This window comes from Rhinolophus sinicus, linkage group LG11 (genome assembly GCF_036562045.2).
Source record: "Rhinolophus sinicus isolate RSC01 linkage group LG11, ASM3656204v1, whole genome shotgun sequence".
Lineage (NCBI taxonomy): Eukaryota > Metazoa > Chordata > Mammalia > Chiroptera > Rhinolophidae > Rhinolophus > Rhinolophus sinicus.
Genome location: NC_133760.1, coordinates 9,562,982 through 9,582,682, shown reverse-complemented (window position 1 = coordinate 9,582,682; position 19,701 = coordinate 9,562,982). Strand labels below are relative to the sequence as shown.

Here is a 19,701-nt window from a genome sequence, read left to right as displayed (position 1 = left end):
TTTCATCTTTAGAAGCAACAGAGAGACAAGATCTAGAGTACTGGTTTTGACGTGAGAGCTGGATTCAGGTTCTGCCCCTGCCTCTTGACCTCCCCAAGCCTCAGCTTCCTCATCTGTTAAATGGGAACAACAGTCACCATCATCATCATTTACTGAGAACTTCCTAAAATGCCAGGTACTCTGCCAAAGGCATTGCTTAAATGAGCTCATTTATTCCTCACAACAATCTTATGACTGACATTCTGTTTTTCTGTCATGTTATAGCTGAGGGTAGGCACAGAGGTGTAGGTGATTGGAACAGAGTCACCCAACTAGTCCAACAGTAGCATCTTCACAGGTACGTGGGCGGTACCTTAATGAAACAATGCGTGCCAAGCGCTTCGCAAGGTCCCTAACCCGTCCTAGTGCTTATTCAGTGTTAAACATTACCACGTTTGTTGTTTTTAGCGTTACTGTGATCACGATAGCTTGTTAATTTAAATGACATCTTGATTACCTAACTTACAGTTAAATAAATCTTGCAGAGTCACAGGTTTTTATTAATTTCTCTTCATCTCCATGATAGAGTCTTTTTAAGGCCCTACTGTTACCAAGGTCTTATATCTTTGAAAAAACAGTCGCCCATAGAGTCAAATTCAGAGAGAAAGAATAGTGGACCGGGGGGGGGAGGGGGGGGGATGGAAAGTTATTGTTTAATGGGTACAGCGTTTCAGTTTGGGAGGGCGAACAAGTTCTGGAGATGGATGATTGTGTAACAATATGAATACACTTAATGAACTGTATACCTGAGAATGGTTAAAAGGGTCAATTTTATGTGTACTTTACATTGAAGAAAACCCACAGTCCATCCAATCTTAAATATTATTGCAAAGGCATCAAATTAAGTATGACAAACCAAGGGAGAATTAACAGGTATTTCAGAGGTTAAAGGTGATTTTCATACGGCAGAGCAATGACTTATACAGGCTCCATTGATAGGAACCATTTATGAGGACAGGTTTTATGTTAGTGAATATTACCTGCTTTTCTGCTGCTACTGAGAAGTTACCCTGAAAGTAACCTTTGACCTTTCTGCCTATTCACTTAATTCTTAACAACAGTCCTATGAGGAAGGCATTGTTAATCCCTCCATTCTTAATCCCTCCAGATGAACGAATTAAGCCATCAAGATATTAATAATTTACCCAAGATGTTACAACTAGTAAATAGCAGTTCCATGAACTTAGGCATTTAGCCCCAGATATTCCTGTCTTAACCTGGGTACTTGACTCTCAGTTTCTACCCTCCCTAGAATCAGGTTTATACTCTGGGAGCCACAAGGAGATCTTGTATCAGGGCCTCCATGTGCAGTTTGGCGGGTCGTTCACTGCACAGGGTCTCTTGGCTGAAGGGGTGAGTGGTGTCTGGAGCTCAGCCCACACTGTACTCATCAGGTCCCCCTGAGGAAGGGGCATGGTTGCTTTTTCACATAAAATAGCCGTATGGGTTACTGACATCCTTGGCCCGACTGATGGCTTTTTTCTCCTTCTCCCCTTGTGCCTTCCCAAGACTGAGCCCTTCCCCAGAAGAAACAGGACAAAATGACCAAGTTGAAGGTGAGTTGGGCTTGCCTCTCTAGGTTTTAAATTGTCATCTCATTTCTCAATGATTAGATGCATCCTGTTCTTTTTTCTTGGGAAGGATTAAAGAGAACAGTATGCATTTGGGAAGCTCTTATGTGCCAGATAGTCCGTGCTTTCTATTTTTGCGTAGTTTAATTTTTGTTCTTTTATAATTTCAGAAATAAAACTAAAATAGAAAAAGTCACCACCAGTGGAAAAAAATCTCCCACTTTACTACTGTTTTCCCATGTTCTTTTCCTTGTATGCATTCCTAACTGTATATTTGTAGTCATTGCATAGTTAAAATTCTCACGTTATAATTAATATTATATACCTTAAATTTTTAATGGCAACATCATCTTCCCTTGAATTGATGTATTGTGTGTGTCTCTCATAACTTTTCCCCATTCGTGGACATTTATGTAGTTTTGATTTTTTTACTGTTTTAAAGAACATGGTAGTAAGTTTCCCTAACATAACCATTTTTCTCCAAAGGGAATTTGGAAGAGTTTGCCATTCTTTGTTCTTAATGTTTTAGGAATGCTAAATTGAAAAAGTACATTTGACATGCGGTACCTCGGCTATTTTGTATGTAGAATATTCAGATAGGGCCTGGGACAAAAGGGTCCCACTGATGCTTCACACGGAGAAAGTATTATTAGATATTTTCACATAAGAAAGCTAGATTGTTTCTTACCCATGTCTAAGTCATATCACGTGCATGTTTTACTTACTGATTTATATTTTTTATTCATGTATTAATTTATCAAAGTGATAATGTACTTCATTTAAAAAGTCCAGTAGTACAAGAGGACTTGCCAGATAATTTTCTTAGTCTCAGACCAACCTGAGGAGGCAATACTTGGTCTCATCTGCATTTTTTAATTACAAAGAAACAGGATTGTAGAATTTCAGAAAACTGCTTAAGTTCACACAGGAAACCAAAGATCCAACTGATCCAAAAAGCCCTGTAGGATTTTTACTTGGAGAAAGAGAGAGGCGAGGGAAAAAGAATTCTCCAATCAGGGACTTAGTCCGTTGTGTGTGGGGCCTGGTTATCCTAGTGGGTAGAAGACACCACATATATACGCCTTACCTGGTCACTCTTTGGGAGCCCCTTCTCTGTTGCTCATTTACGGCACCCGGATGTACAGCAGTCCGGTGATGAACACAGTTTTCATAGGAAAATTAAGACAATACTGTATAGCAGTGATTCTTAATCATGGGCGATTTTGCCTCCATGCAATGTCTGGAATCATTTTTGGTGTCACAACTTGAGGGATACTACTGGCACCTAGTGTGGAGAAGCTTGGGATGTGCTACACCTCCTGCTGTGCACAACACAGCCCCCACCACAAAGAATTACCTGGCCCAAAATGTCGGCAGTGCCAAGGATGTGAAACTGTACCAAGGATGCAAAGCTATACAGGACCAATAGCAAAATGTGGGTGAAGACATTTATAATACATATGCTAAAAAAACAAAAGCTTAAAACCTCTATTAGAAGTTTTACAGAATCATATGATAAAATCCCAACTGGAGTGTGAGCAAAGAACATTAACTGACAAGGTACTGAAGAAAAAGTAAAGATGGCCAGTAAACAAAATATGATAAGCTTATTAATTATAAGTATACAGATAACCCCAGTAAGTTGTTTTTTACTAATCAGGTTACCCAGGATTTAAAAACATTGGTTATGTTCAGTGTTGTGTATGGTGTGGGGAATCAGGAATGCTAATATTCTCTTGGGGGAAGGATAAAATAGGGAAAAAGTTGAAAAGAAAATCTGCCATTGTACATAATTTTGAAGTTGCACATTCTTTGACATTGTAGTTGCACTTCTTGGAACTTTGCTCCAAAGAAAATAATTAGATGGGTGCTAATATCTATGTAAAAAGTTGTCTTTTCAACATTTATTATGAAAGGAAACAATTTAAAACAATTTAAGAGACTCTGGTCTCTTAGAATCTGGAACCACTTCATACACATCCTTTCCACTTTTCTCAGTGTTGCCCTTCTCCCAGGGGACCTTTGTTGCAAGATTTAGGTGGAGTGTATTTGGTGTTGTAGGAACCATTGACCTTCAAGGACGTGGCTGTGGTCTTCACGGAGGAGGAGCTGGGGCTGCTGGACTCCGCCCAGAGGAAGCTGTACCGAGACGTGATGCTGGAGAACTTCAGGAACGTGGTCTCAGTGGGTGAGGACAGGGGCTTTGTGACTGGACTTCAGCCCCCTGCGGTGTTTATGTGTCTTTGGATGTGCGGGGGCTTTAGAGCGCTTGAACTGGTTGCCAGTATTCTAAGCAGCATGGGACGCAGAGATGGCATTTTTCTTGTCTTCCTCCCCTGCTAAAGTATGTGTTTTGTAAATGAATTGTAAATTGACAGCATGACTGCTGCACATCTTTGATCTTTCCCAAATTGTGATTGTCTTCAATTAGTGGGTCATGACACCCATTTAGGGAATTGTACCAGCATTTTTTAATGATATAGAGTAGAAAGTATCAGAGCCCGTGGCAATAACTGCACCTGGCAGCAAAAACTGCAGCCTATTGCCAAGAATAGTGTGCAAAACGGTGGAGAGGGTGTGATGAAAATACACATTTTGTTTCCAGTAGTTCGTACTTACATCTGTCTATCCTGGGGCTTTGCATAAAATGTATTTCCTCTGATGGGTCATAGTTGACAGTTTGGAAAACACTAATTTTGATGTCCTAAAGATGATGCAGTGAGAACCCACAATTTATAGTAATTTTGGCCGGTAATATATTAAATGCTTGTCCTTACCTTTCCACAGGGCATCAGCCTTTCACACCAGATGTAGTTCCCCCGTTAGAGAGAGAAGAAAAGCTTTGGATGACAAAGCCAGCCAGTCAGAGCCACGGTTCCTTAGGTGAGAGCTGTACCCCTCTGGGTCCGTTTGTCGCCTCCACTGCTCTGTATGACTCTGGACTCAGTCAGTCCCTTGGCGGTGGTTTATGCAGGAGTCTGTCTCGCTCTCACTCTCCTATTTTGCTGTTTCACAATGAATTCCCCACTCCAAGCGATTCTTGTAAATGTTTGTCAGACCCTGTGAGTCCTCTGCTCAAAACCTCTAGTAGCTTCTTACCTGATTCAGAGTAAAATCCAAGTATATAACGTGGCTTAAGATATTCCATGTGGCTGCTGTGCCCTGTTCCCCCAGCCCTCTGTAAACACGACCTGCCACTTTCCCCCTTTTCAGTCCATTCCATCCAGTTGTGCCTCTGCTGTGCCAAGCAGGGCTCCTGCCTCAGCACCCTCCTGGTTCTCTCTGCTGGTCGTGCCGTTTCACTGTCATCCTCTTGATCTCTCCGTTATATCACGTAGGTCTTTTCTCAAATGTAATCCCATGAAAAAGGCCTCTTGTACACCTGAAATTAATATAAAACAATATTGAATGTCAAGATAAATAAAGTGGAAAAAAAAAAAAGAAAGAAAAAGAAAAAAGGCCTCTTATGACCCTCTGTTCATAATACCTTCTTCCTCCACTCTCCTTTTCCTTACCCTGTCGTAGTTGGTGTCTAAGCACTGATCACCACTTAACATATTAACATACAGTTTTATTTAACTATATTCCCACTGGAATATAACCTCAGGAAAGGAGAAATTCTGTCTGTTTATTGCTGTGTCCTCAGTGTATAGAACAGACATGGAAGAGGATAGATGCGCTGTAAGTATTTGTTAAATGAATGACTGAGTTAATAATCGTTACATGGACTTTTTTCCATTAGTCGTGGAGATCCTTTAGGGTGGTAATCAAAAATGTATGATGAAGGCATAGTCTAGAGCAGCTGTTTCTCCCCAAGGAGTGTCTAATTTTTATTTATCAGGTGCTTTTGGATATATGTAGATATGTATCCAGTACACCACATCTAATGAAAGCTTAGCTTTGCACTTATAACAAAATTGATTATCATTCCCCCCTGTGGCTTTCCTGCAGCCTTAGTAGTGAATCATACTGTCTTGGTGAGAACTACTTTTTAGAATGAAGATTCTAATAACCATTTTATACAGAGATACCTGTACTAGTTACAAAGCACCTTTGATATTTTTCTATTGTTAATGCTCGTCACAAGGTACTAAATTTATTTTAAACTCACTGAATCCCAGCCTTCAGCTTGAAAAACAGTGGTGTGATCCATATAGGAAAATGTATCTACATCCATCAATTTGATAGTCTGCTTTCAGACATTATTCCTGAGGCTCTAAATATTGACTCCTACTTGAAAAAGGAAAACTTTTTACGCACAGGGAAAGGAAATACAAAAATTCCAGAAGTAATCAATCCATAAGCCCCATGGCCACGTTTATGCCTTATGCTTTTTTTTTCCTCCCAAGTGATTCTTAACATGATTTCTGATCAGTATGATTTTCTCATCAGCAACATCCACTTAGTTTAGCCCTGTATCTGGTGAAGCTTTTCACCTTCCCAGCAAAAGTGCTCTTTCCGAGCCCTTTCCTATTATGGGTAACTTAATTGGAAAAGCTCTTTTACTTTTGTAACACAGCTCAAACTCTCACAAAGAAGTCAAACTGGGATCTACATACAATGTATATTTATTCAGTGTATATTTACTAAACACTGACTGTCAGGCATTGTTCTGGGAGTGGTGATAAAGCAGTGAACAATATAAAATGCCTGTCCTGTGATATTGCATTCAAATGGGAGAAGACAGCAAAAAAAGAAGATAGTATGTCAGATGGTAATATGTGTTGTGTAAAAACAAAGCAGGGTAAGGTGAATGGAAACTGCCAGGGGTATATAGTGGATAAAGAATTTACTATTTGATACTGGGTGGTAAACGGTCCCACTCCTAAGGTATTATTTGAAGTAAAGTAAGTAGCAAGCTGTCTGACTAATTGATAGAAGAGTTCCAAGGAGAACATAACTCTTCCTGTTCAGTGTTGACTTGGAGAATCTATATTCTGCCCTGTTTATTTCCTCCTTACAAGTTCTTGCTCTAGTCCTCTTGAAGGCTGTTTCCCAGCAGGAGGTGAAGGACCACTCTCTGCTTATACTCTGAACTTCAAACTTTTTTTTTCTGATTAGTTCATTCATTTATTCTTTTCTTTAGATTCCACATATAAGTGAGATCACATGGTATTTGTCTTTCTCTGTCTGACTTATTTCACTTAACATAATGTTCTCTAGGTCCATCCATATTGTGCAAATGGTAATATTTCCTTCTTTATGGCTGCATAATACTCTGTTGTATAAATGTACCACAGTTTCTTAATCCAATCATCTACCGATGGGCATTTCGGTTGTTTCCATGTCTTGGCTATTGTGTATAGTGCTGCAATAAACATAGGGGTGCATAAATTTTTTTGAATTAGAGTTTTGGATTTCTCCGGATAGATACCTAAGAGTGGAATTGCTGGGTCATAAGGTAGTTCCATTTTCAGATTTTTGAGCTACCTCCATACTGTTTTCCATAGTAGCTGTGAACTTCAGGCTTTTGAGTGATGTTTTCTCCCAAATGTCTTTCCAACCAACCTGGTGCCTCAAAGGCTCATAACATTGGAGTAAATTTCCAATAAAATAATTCAAAGCAAAGGTTTTCAACATTGCTTGGGGACATTTGATAATCTATTCGTAAGAATTTTACTAGACATTTTGAGCAAGGCTCAAGTGTAAGGGTTTTACTAGACATTTTGAGCATTTTGGTCAGATGTGCTTGCAGTAGGCAGAATTATGTGGAAGTTATTTGTCAGACACCAGCTTCAGCAAAAGAAGAGAAGGCTTCTAGTAAGGTTCAGCTTGGTCATTGTAAAGATGCTCTAGGAAGTATTTTTCTTCCAGCCACCAAATTTTGAACCTGTAGATCTCTAATGAAATTTAGTACAATTCTGAATGGGTCTTGTTAATTTGTAGTGAATGGGGACCTGGTGAACCAACCTACTTTTGGTTTTGGGAGGCATGTAAATCAGAGAACGTGATACATGATAAAAATGGAACTTGGCCCTGGTTCAATAAAGCCTGAGGGTATAGGTCTAAGTTTATAACCTCGACATTTCTGAACGAAGCATTTACATGCCCCAACTTCAAATTCTCTTTATCCTTTTAGGAGACAAGAATCTAAATGATATGAAGATTGTTCAAGAAGTTGGATTAAGGTACCTGTCACATGAAGAGCTTTTCTGCTCACAGATTTGGCAACAGGTTACTAAGGAGTTAACCAGATGTCAAGATTCCATAGTAAATACTCAAGAAACTGGCTCACAGTTGGAAAAACAAGATGATGCACTCTGTAAATTTGAAGAATTTGGTAAAGGCTTTAATCTGAGTTCACATCTTGAGGTTCCCCACAGAGTCCACACTGCAGAAAAACCTTACAAAGGGGAGGAATGTGAGAAAGGTTTCATTCAGGACTTTCATCTTCAAATTAACCAGATGGCCCATGCAGGAGAGAAGCCCTATAAATGTGAAAAATGTGAAAATACCTTCCGTCGGTTTTCAAGTCTTCAAGCCCATGAGAGAATGCACAGCAAAGAGAAATCATACAAATATGATACGTCATGTAAGAGTTTCAGTCAGAGGTCATATCTTAGTCATCATCAGAGAGTTACCACTGAAGAGAATTCACACAAATTTGAGGGGTGTGAGAGGAACGTCGGGAAAAGCTCACATTGTCATGCTCCTCTGATGATCCACACTTTAGCGAAACCCTATAAATGTGAGGAGTGTGGGCTGGGTTTCAGTCAGAGCTCATATCTTCAAGTCCATCAGAGAGTCCACATGGGGAAGAAACCTTATAAATGTGAAGAGTGTGGGAAGGGCTTCAGTTGGCGTTCACGACTACAGGCTCATCAGCGGATCCACACTGGAGAGAAACCATACAAATGCAATGCATGTGGCAAGGGCTTTAGTTATAGCTCACACCTTAATATTCATTGTAGAATCCATACAGGAGAGAAACCCTATAAATGTGACGAGTGTGGGAAAGGCTTCAGTGTGGGTTCACACCTTCAAGCCCACCAGATAAGCCACACTGGAGAGAAACCATATAAATGTGAGGAATGTGGGAAGGGCTTCTGTCGGGCCTCAAATCTTCTGGACCATCAGAGAGGCCATACTGGTGAGAAACCATATCAGTGTGATGCATGTGGGAAGGGCTTCAGTCGTAGCTCAGATTTTAACATTCACTTTAGAGTCCATACAGGAGAGAAACCCTATAAATGTGAGGAGTGTGGGAAGGGCTTCAGTCAGGCCTCAAATCTTTTGGCCCATCAAAGAGGTCACACTGGAGAAAAACCATACAAATGCGGTACATGTGGGAAGGGCTTCAGTCGGAGTTCAGATCTGAACGTTCATTGTAGAATCCACACAGGTGAGAAACCCTATAAATGTGAGAAGTGTGGTAAGGCCTTCAGTCAGTTCTCAAGTCTTCAAGTGCATCAAAGAGTCCACACGGGAGAGAAACCATATCAGTGTGCAGACTGTGGGAAAGGCTTCAGTGTGGGGTCACAGCTTCAAGCCCATCAGAGGTGCCATACTGGAGAGAAGCCATACCAATGTGAGGAATGTGGGAAGGGCTTCTGTCGGGCCTCAAATTTCCTGGCTCACCGTGGAGTCCACACGGGAGAGAAACCATACCGATGTGATGTGTGTGGTAAGCGCTTCAGACAGAGATCATACCTTCAAGCCCACCAGAGAGTCCATACTGGAGAGAAACCATATAAATGTGAGGAGTGTGGTAAGGTCTTTAGTTGGAGTTCATACCTTCAAGCCCATCAGAGAGTTCACACTGGAGAAAAACCTTACAAATGTGAGGAGTGTGGGAAGGGTTTCAGTTGGAGCTCAAGTCTTATAATTCATCAACGAATCCATGCTGACGATGATGGTGATAAGGACTTTCCCTCATCAGAGAATTCATACAGCAAAGAAGCTCTATAAAATTATATGTTTTAGTACCTCAAATGGGTGCTGAAAGAGTCCAATTATCAGGCCTGTCATAGAAGATGAAATAATTTGTTTTTGTTTTATAAGTCAGTATTTCAGCCAGAGTGTGACATGTCATAGTGGTTGGGTGACCACACAGCAGAGAAGCCTCATGAGAGTGGAAAAATAAGGACTTCATGCAGAAACTTGACATTCAGCACATATTACACAGAGGAGAGGCTTAAGAAGGAAGGATGAGTCTGATCTGGAGTTAGCCAAAAGTACTAAGACGGAAATGCCAGGATGTATTCCACTATCACATAAGTGCGAGAGGGTAACCACTTTGTTGACTGCCAAATATACTCTGCCTTTCAGTGCCTAACACATAGATGTTCAGTAGTTGTTAAATGAGTTAGAGAGGACAGTCTTATTTCAAGTTTTTATTCAGTTCATCTCCAGATATGTTTATAAGATTGTACTTGCAAGAGGAATTCTGCAAGGCTTGGAGAACATTTAAATTAGACACATGGGCTCATTTTCCCAACCTGCAGGTCCTGTGAACTAAACTTCATCAAATTGAAGGTTGTAACCCATTAGTGGGTCCAAAATCAATTCAGCAGGTTGTAACCAGCACTTTGTATGCTAACAATTGAGGTATAATTTGCATGCAGTAACATGCATAAATCTCAATGTTTACAGCTTCATGAATTTTGACAAACGTGTACACTTGTGTAATCACCGAGATCAGTATATACAATATTTCTATTAAACCAGAACTTTTTTTGGTGTACATTTCCAGTCAAGGCCACCTCCAGTGGCAACAGCAAGTACTGTGATTTCTACACCATAGATTAGTTAGGTCTGTTCTTGAGCCTCATGTGGGTTCAGTATGTATTGTTTTGTGTCTGGATTCTTTTGATCAAATATATGATCATCTGAATAGATTGAGAGAAAGCTTTTGACAAAACATCCCTTTCTGATAAAAAGTCCTCAGTGATATAAAAGTCATCTATAAAATTCTTACAAACTAACATTCTCTTTTTTTAATTAAGGAATAATTTATATACAGTAAAATTGACTCTTCAATGTATCATTTTGTGTTTAGGCAAATGCTTACTGTCATATTTATCACCACCACAATCAAGACATTTAACAGTTCCATCACTCAGCTTCCATCCTGAAATTCTTTTGTACTTTTGTAGTGACCCTTTTCCCCATCACATCCCCTACATCCTTAGCAACCACCAATCTGTTTTCTGTCTGTATTGTTTACCTTTTCCACAATGTCATATAAATCAAATCATAACAGTATGTAACCTTTGGAGTCTTGGCTTCTTTCACTTATGCTCCTGAAATTCATCAGCCTTGATGTATGTGTCAGTAATCATTCCTTTTATTGCTGAATGGCACTCTGTTGTATGATGTACCATATTGTTTATCTATTTATGATTTGAAGGGTTTCCAGTTTTTAGCTCTTATGAAGAAAGCAACTATAAACATTCACATACAGCTTTGTGTGTCAACATGTTTTCTTTGTCTTAGTAAATACTTAAAAGTGGGATTGCTAGGTTGTATGATAAGAGTGTGTTTAACTTTATGAAAAACTGACAAACTTTTCTAAAATGGACATACCATTTTGCATTCCCACTGTCAGTGCACGTCAGAGTTTTGTTTTTAGTATTTTAGTAGGTTTATAGTGGTATCTCATTTTTTGTTCTAATTTATATTTTCCTAAGTATGTTGAACATTTTTATATATGAATGTTTGTTATCCTTATACCAATTTTCTTTTGTGAACTCTTCTTGTTCTTGATTTTTGAGAATTCTTTCTATGTTCTGGATATATGTCCTTTGTCAGTTATGCATTTGCAAATATTTTATCCCTGTGTGTAGACTGTATTTTTATTCCATTAACTCTTTTGCACAGATGGAGTTTTTAAATTTTTTTGATAAAGTTTAATTTTTATCTTTCATGGATTGTGCTTTTGGTTTCAGATATAAGAATTCTGCCTAATCCAAGGTCACAGTATATCATTCTTGACTATAGGTATTATATAATGTTGTATAGCAGATCTCTGAAACTTATCCATTTTGCTTAACTTTATGCCCATAGATTAATAACTTCCCATTTCCCCCCCCCCAGCCCCTAGCAACCACCATTCTACTTTGTATTTCTATGAATTTGATTACTTTAGACACCTCATATAACTGGACTCATATTTACTTATTGTGACTGGCTTATTTCACTTGGCATAATGTCCTCAAGGCTCATTGATGTTGTAGTATATTACAGGATTGCCCTCCTTTTAAAGGCTGAATAATATTCCATTGTATGTATGTGCCATATTTTGTTTATCAGTTCATCTGTCAGTGGACATTTGGGTTGCTTCTACCTCTTCGCTAGTGTAAATAATGCTGCTATGAACATGGGTGTTCAAATATCTCCTTAAGACCCTATGTTCAATTTTGTGTATATACCCAAAAGTGGGGTTGCTAGATCATATAATAGTTCTATTTTTAATTTTTTGAGGAATCTCCATATTGTTTTCCATAATGGCTGCACCAATTTGCATCCCACCAACAGTATGCAAGTGTTCCAATTTCTCCATATCCTTGCCTACACTTGTTGTCTTTTTTTTTTTTTTTATAATAGCCATCCTGACAGGTGTGAAGTGATATTTTTATTGTGTTTTTGATTTGCATTTTCCTGATGATTAGTGACATTGAGCATTTTTCATACACCTTTTGAGTGTCTTCTTTGCACAAATGTCTATTCAGGTCCTTAATCCATTTTCAAAATTGGATTATTAGGTATTTTTGAAATACTGAGTTGTAAGTGTTTCTTATAATTTTTGGAGATTAACCCTTTATCAGATATGATTTGCAAATGTTTTCTCCCATTCTGTAGGTTGCCTTTTCACTCTGTTGATTGCTTCCTTTGCTGTGCAGAAGCATTTTAGTTTGATGTAATCCCTCTTATTTTTGGTTTTGTCTCATGGGCTTTTGGTGTCTTATTCATGAAATTATTGCCAAGAGTAATGTCAAAGAGATTTTCCTTTAGTTTTTCTTCTAAGAATTTTACAATTTCAAGTCTTAGATTTATATCTTAATCAATTTTGAGTTGATTTTGTGTATGATGTGAGATAAGAGTCCAATTTCACGTGGATGTCATTTTCTCAGCACCATTTCTTGAAGAGACTATGCTTTTTCCATTATGGATTCTTGGTGCTCTTGTTAAAGATTAATTGATCACATATGCATGGGTTTTTTTCTGGGCTTTCTATTCCATTGGTCTATGCATCTGTTTTTATGCCAGTACTGTACCATTTTGATGACTATATCTTTGTAACATAGTTTGAAATCAGGAAGTGTGATGCCTCCAGCTTTCTTCTTTCTCAAGATTGCTTTGGCTATTTGGGGTCTTTTTCAGTTCCACATGAATTTTTTGGATTGTTTTTCTATTTGTGTGGAAAATGCCATTCGAATTTTGATAGGAATTACATTTAATCTCTAGGTAGCTTTGGGTAGTATGGACATTTTTAACAATATTAATTCTGCTGATCTGTGAAGATGGGATATCATTCCATTTGTTTGTGTCTTCTTCAATTTATTTTATCAATGTCTTATAGTTTTCAATGGACAGGTCTTTCACCTCCTTGTTTAAACTTATTCCTAAATATATTGTTTTGATGCTATTGTAAATGGGATTGTTTTCTTAATTTCTCTTTCTGATAGTTTGTTGTTAATATGTAGAAATACAACTGAATTTTGTTTGTTGATTTTGTATCCTAACTACTGACTTTATTAGTTTTAACAATTTTGGTGGCATTGTTAGGATTTTCTCTATATAAGTTCATGTCATCCGGAAACAGAGACAAATTTACTTCTTCCTTTCTGATTCCTTTTTTTTTTTTTTTCTTTTTCTTGACTAATTGCTCTGGTTAGGTCTTCCAGTACTGTTGAATAGAAGTGGTGAGAGTGGGCATCCTTGTCTTATTCCTGATCTTAGAGGAAAAACTTAGAGCTTTTTCACTTTTGAGTGTGATGTTAGCTGTGGGCTTGCCATTATATGGCTTTTATGATTATGAGGTACAATCCTTTTATACCTAATTTGCTGTGACTTTTCTCATAAAAGGATGTTGATTTTTGTCAAATGCTTTCTCTATATCTACTATGATGATCATATGATTTTTATCCTTTATCATGCTGTGGTCTATCACACTGATTTGCATATGCTGAACCATCTTTACACCACAAGGATAAATCTCACTTGATTATGGTGTACCATCGTTTTAATGTGCTGTTGTATTTTGTTTGCTAGAACTTTGTTGAGGATTTTTGCACTTATATTCGTCAGAGTTATTGGCCTGTAGTTGTCTTTTCTTGTCCCTGTCTGGCTCTGGAATTAGGGTAATGCTAGCCTCATTAAATGAGTTCGGAAATGTCCTGTTTAATTTTTTGGAAGAGTCTGAGAAGGGTTGGATTAATTCTTCTTTAAATGTTTGGTAAAATTCATCAATAAAGCCATCTGGTCCTGGGCTTTTCTCTTGGGATATTTTTGATGACTGATTCAATCTCCTTGTTATCGGTTGGTTTAGATTTTCTATTCACGATTCTGTTGGTTCCATTGGTCAGAATTTATTACATGACCACACTTTCTTGTACATGAAGCTAAGGAGTGAAGATGTTAGTGAGATGGACATGTGTTGATTTGGCTAGCCCTTGGTGATTGTTTTGCTAAAGGAAAATTGGGAGAATAATGTTATTGGTCACTGAAACAACAGATGATTTTCATCTCACACAATCATCCAAATCTTATCATTATAATGCTTAGGGAATCAACCTTTTAAACAATATATGAAAAACAAGGTGGAGTATTATGAAAAGCCTTGGCTGATGGTGAGAAAACCTGAAGGAGGTAAGATTCATAGCCATTTGAGGACCCAGCATTTATAATATCTCACAGGTAAAATCCCAGTTACTTAGTGAAAGACTGGTCCCTTTTGAATTACTGATGGGAGAGCCCTTCCTAACTTCTCCCCACATTTAATCCTTATGCTTCTCAGAAGGAGTCTGATAAAATTCAGAGACCATCAATATGTTTGGAAAATCTATAATCAAACAAAGCATATATATCACTGTAGACAAGTATTATGTAGAGGTAGAAAGCATGGACTCGAGCCAGAATTCCTTAAAATCCTAGATCTTACTAGCCATGTAACCCTATGTAAAAGCTTTACTTCTCTATGCCTGTTTAAATTATTATCGTGGATAGGGACAGAATTTACCTAAAATTTTCCCAGGGTTAAATAAAAGTATAAGTACTTAGAATAATGGTGGCCACCGAGAAAGTGCTTTTTAGTGACAGATGATTTTTACCAATATTGATGCCAATATTTCTTAACTTTCTTAGCCTCCTTAAAGAGCCTTGTTAGACTTTCTTTTAACCTGATCCTGACCCTGTGAATTTTAATATTGTAGATGAACTCTACTTGTTCATGTATTGTACGTATAATCTGTGCTTTATACACAAAAGTAGTTTGGTTTGGTTTGGTTTTTTAATTCTACAACATACAGGCCCAGCCTAGTGGACAATATCATTCTCACTGAGAATACTTCATACTCGTATACACCATGGTTTCCCTATTTCAGCACTATTGGCCATCTGGGGCCCAATAATTCAACCATAGTTGAGGACCTCTAATTATTGGTCTCTAATCATTTCCTCGTGCTTCTCAAAAGGATATTGACAGAGTTAACAGCTCATGGTCTGTACAATTTATTATCAAATGGAGCAAACCAGATTGTTGGTAGCAGAGCAGTATCATAGAGCAGTTAATTCTAATCTTTCAGCATTCTTGTGTCTATACAGATAGATACGCATTATTTCAATTTGTCATTCCCCACATCCACAAGATGTAACAAGTAAATAAAGCCAATGAACACCACTTGAAAACATTTTAAATCATTAGAATTAATCTGTTAAATGTTAAATTAAAGAACAAAATTCATCCACAGGTTTACTTTGACAATTTACAAAGACTTTATAAGTAATCTTTGATCCCAAGAATTACACTGGGCTTTGCATAGAAAAAGCATGAAAATGAGTCATAGACTAACATTCTTTAACATATGTGTAAGATCTCTTGTAATTTCATTAAAAAATATTTATTAGATATTAATATTGTTAATAAATATTTATAGTTATTTCCCAGACATTGGGCTGTGTGTGTTCAACATGCAGTTAATCTTCATTCCTTTCATGTAACACTGTTTCCCAGTTTTCATATTTACAAGTGAAGTCTTCAAGAGGTTAAGTCAGTTTCCTGAGGTCAGAAAGCTATATGTGGCCAAAATGGGTGTGAACACAGGGTTGCCCAACTGATTTCAGTTCTGCACTACCCACCATCAAGCTGCTCTAAGTCTAGACATCTGCCAGGTTTAAAATGCACACAGTACATTCCTCTGATCATCCCTTTTACAGGATTCTAACTATTAGAACCATATTAATGTTTCACATGCATATATATATATATAAATAAAAGGAAAAACATAAAACTTAAAAGCAAAAACAAATGAACCAAACTAGTATTTCATTTAGTAACGTGATCACACTGAAGAGGGGAGGAGCAAATTTGAAGAATCTGAACATTAAAATGTTTATAATGTAATATGAAGAAAGATGTGAAGGAAGGAAGGAAGAAAAAAGAAAAGAATGTAAACTATTACAGTAGAAAGCTAATCCATAAATGTAGAATGGTGGAATGAGAAAACACCTGGCAACCATCATCACAAATACTGGGATCATCAAAGAATGCTGAAAATGTTAGGTGAAAGTTTGAGGAACAGAATAGTTAGTATACCGTCCCAATATCTCTACAAACTATTAATTACAAAGAAATGTATAGTAAGTTTACTGTGGAGAAATTTGATGATCGTATTAGCTCAGAGATCAAAGTTAATGTTACAAACAATAGAACAAACCAACATTTCAGGCCTCCAGATATGATAACTGAGAAGAACACAATATCACTTCTGTATTATTGTTCCTGCCAAAAATATACAACCTGCAGAAACATCAGATAAACTCAAATTGCGAGACAGCCTTCTACCTTACAAATATCCAATTACAGGCAGCACAACTGAACAAAACTCCCAGCTGTTTTGTGGTTTGGAGGCACTCTCCTATTGGATGCTCCCAGCTAATGCAGCAGGGATCTCAGCAGACCCATTTCTGGAAGCCAGAATTCCTCTTTACAACAACTTTCTCCACGACCCCCTGATGGCATTGGTGAGTATTTAACAGCTTAAGAGGCTAAATGATCAGTCCACCAAATCTTCCTTCCCACTCTCATTTAGTCTGGGTCATATCTGCATCATGGTCATATGATTCTTATAGATTCCCCTGGCCCCTTGCTTTTTCCTTAATATAATAATATTCTTATACATTAAATTCTTAGTCTTAGTGTCCATTTCTTGGAGGACCAGGACAAATCCAACACCCCAGAATCCTCCCTGATGCCTCGTTCTAGTCACAGTCCTTTTACTGTGGCATTCACTAACTCGTAATATGATCAATTTGCTGAGGCTGTTTTTGTATTTTACATAATGGAATCAGACCATCATACAGTATTTTGTGTCAAACTTCATCTCCTCAACATTATGAAATTCAAATTTGGAGACTAGATGAGTTTTCACTCTCATTGGTGAATATTTTTACAATGTGTAAATTTACCAATACTCCATTTTATTATAGCTGGTCATTGGGTAGTTTCCACTTTTGGCTCTTAAAAGTAGTGCATACTGGGAAACGTCTTTAGCTGAATGTATGGATATATTAATGTGAGGAATGTATGTGTGGGTTGAACCAAAAGGTTATTGGGTATGAATATCTTTAAGTATCTTAAATAATAGATGCTTGAAAAAATGTTTCAAAGGGTTGTACCAATTTACACTCTAGGAGTGGTATGAAAGTGTTGACAGTGCAATTTTTTTCTTTTTAGCTTTTCTGGTTAGACTGTAGTGCTATCTCCTATTAATTTAATTTGCATTTCCATTATGATTAATGGTGTTTAGTAACTTTACATATGATTCTTGATTGTATCACTATATCCTACCAAACCACTGGTACCACTAGGTCAAAAGTAAAGTTGAATACCTTATTTGCAAATCATTGCCTCCCCAAAACCAGTCTACCTGCCCCATTCTTCGAATTCCCAGCTTTACTTATCATATTATCAGATTGCATTACCCTGCTTTCTGCTCCCTACTGCCCCTAAATTGAACATTTCCCAGGTCGAGATTAATTTTAAATCTCGTGACTCACTGTTTACTCTTTCAACTAATAATTGAAGACATTTAGACTTCAGGAAGTCACGTCTATCGAAAATTTTCCGCTCACGGATTCGGGAGAGGGTAACACTAGCTCTCAGTGTAGGTACGTATCCACACAACCACTCAGAAGGTGACAGTGTGAACTTTCTCCCCACGGGTGTTGTGGGAATTGTGGTCCAACGCCTCCGAGAATGTCTCAAGCACTTCCGCCTGAAGAGCGTGAGAATGTTCTCTGGCTTTCTGGGAAATGTAGTCCACAGGTCCCGCAGAGCCTCGGATACTTCCGCACAGGCAGCCGGACAGGGGAATTCTGGGAAGTGTATTCCTTCGCAGCACTTCCGCTCTAGGTTCCCAGGTTGCTGCCATCTTTCACCTTGCTGTGGTGAGTTGGTTCTGCTTGTTGCTACACTTCCGAACTTTCTTGGGTTCTGGTACTACCCGGCCATGAATTAGGAGAAAGAGGTTGCGTGAGAGAGCGGTGGTTTTCGGCCTGGGGGACGGGCGGCACCCTCCTTGGCGGAGCCTCTTTGCATTTGGGTCGGTGGGTTGTGCATCGCCTGGTTGGAGGGTCTCCAGCGCTTTCCGCCTCCCCAAGCCTCGCACCTTCCACCCTCTCTGCCGTTTCCCTCCGTAGAACGTTTTGCGAGTTACCTAAATTTCTCTCTCCGATGTTTTTCTGTAAAATTGGGATGATGTTACTACCTTCCTCATACAGTGGTTTGAGAATTAAACGAGATAGTATAAGTAAAAATGCAGTTCCTAGCATGTGGCTTCCACTGTTTAGTTTTGGGTTTGTGCTCAGTTCCCTGAAAGCCGTGAATGCTAATATCTTAAGTGGTCCAGCTGCAGTGTCCCTGGCACTTCTCTTTGATCTATGCAGGAAGTCAGACTTAACTCCCAAAACCATTTTTCACTGGAAAGGAGGAGAGGATGGGAAGGGCAGAATATCCAATTTCTCAGAGACAGATGTTAAAAACGAGACAACAGGCCCAGAATGGAGTCACTTATGGTAAGTCTTGAGGACAGAAAAGCCGCCACAAGTTAAACCTGACAAGGTCAGGAGACTAAAAATAATCACACAAGCTAGCCTGAACATAAAAAAATTCATAACTAAGGTGGGCCACAGCAGGAAGTCACATCTTTAGCCTGAAGCTGCCTTCATAAAGTCAGTCTTCACCTTAAGAAAGCCTATTGTCTTTTTGCGTCTAAGATGACATCGTTGGAAGGTCAATAATCTCTTTTTCCGACCAAAGCAGGAAACTACAGACTCCCTCGTTATTATTCTTGTCCTTTGATTAATGTCTCTATGTGGACTATTACCATAACTGTGCTGTACCCTCCTATGTAAAAGAAGTACCTGTTTCTCCAATTTACTTTTATCCAATCCCTGGGATTTCCCACTTTGCTTTCTCCCACCCCCTTAATCTACCATCAGTGGATTTCATGTAACCCCCCTCCTTTGATTCTATGTATAAAATAAGCTGCAACTGCTGTTTTGCGGTGCATTTTCTCAACCCGTTGAGATTTTGCTTCCCAGCAAGTGTCGTCAATTTGGCTCAAATAAACTTTTAGAAGCTTTCTCTTAAGCTGGTTGTTTTTCATCGACAGTCTCATCTCACCAAAGTGAGACTTCATGACAGTTTTGGCTCTCTCAGAAATGGAATCTTAAACCAGTGAAGCAGGAATCTCCAGATCAACTCTAGTGAGGTCTTCTGCCTGATAGGCCCTTACCATCCCCTAAAGGAAGTGACCTTGCAATAACCAAGCTGCTTTTTGCCTAGTATAACTTCCTTATTCCTACTCCTTTCTGCCTATAAAAGTCTTGGTAGAAATACATATTTACAAGAGCAAGTTCGCATTACAGA

At 38.4% G+C, this 19,701-nt stretch overlaps 2 protein-coding genes across 27 annotated transcripts in view; both read left to right on the top strand.

Moving 5' to 3' along the window:
• ZNF45 (zinc finger protein 45) overlaps positions 1 to 14,055 on the top strand; it is a 32,643-nt gene extending 18,588 nt beyond the window's left edge. For 18 of the 24 annotated variants that reach the window (XM_074314190.1, XM_019756565.2, XM_019756562.2 and 15 more), the window contains 6 exons: positions 13 to 175; positions 265 to 337; positions 1,549 to 1,595; positions 3,672 to 3,798; positions 4,398 to 4,493; positions 7,690 to 14,055. In XM_074314190.1, the coding sequence (XP_074170291.1) occupies positions 1,581 to 1,595; positions 3,672 to 3,798; positions 4,398 to 4,493; positions 7,690 to 9,518 (2,067 nt within the window). In that variant the 5' untranslated portion in view covers positions 13 to 175; positions 265 to 337; positions 1,549 to 1,580 and the 3' untranslated portion in view covers positions 9,519 to 14,055. The remainder of the gene's footprint in view (positions 1 to 12; positions 176 to 264; positions 338 to 1,548; positions 1,596 to 3,671; positions 3,799 to 4,397; positions 4,494 to 7,689) is intronic. The other 6 variants (XM_019756567.2, XM_074314208.1, XM_074314207.1 and 3 more) reach the window with 3 other exon arrangements.
• A 3,909-nt stretch (positions 14,056 to 17,964) lies between these two features.
• Positions 17,965 to 19,701, top strand: part of LOC109460807 (uncharacterized) — a 69,614-nt gene continuing 67,877 nt past the window's right edge. For 2 of the 3 annotated variants that reach the window (XM_074314181.1, XM_074314183.1), the window contains exon 1: positions 17,965 to 18,218. The gene's annotated coding sequence lies outside the window, so the exon portion shown is untranslated. The other variant, XM_074314182.1, reaches the window with a different exon arrangement.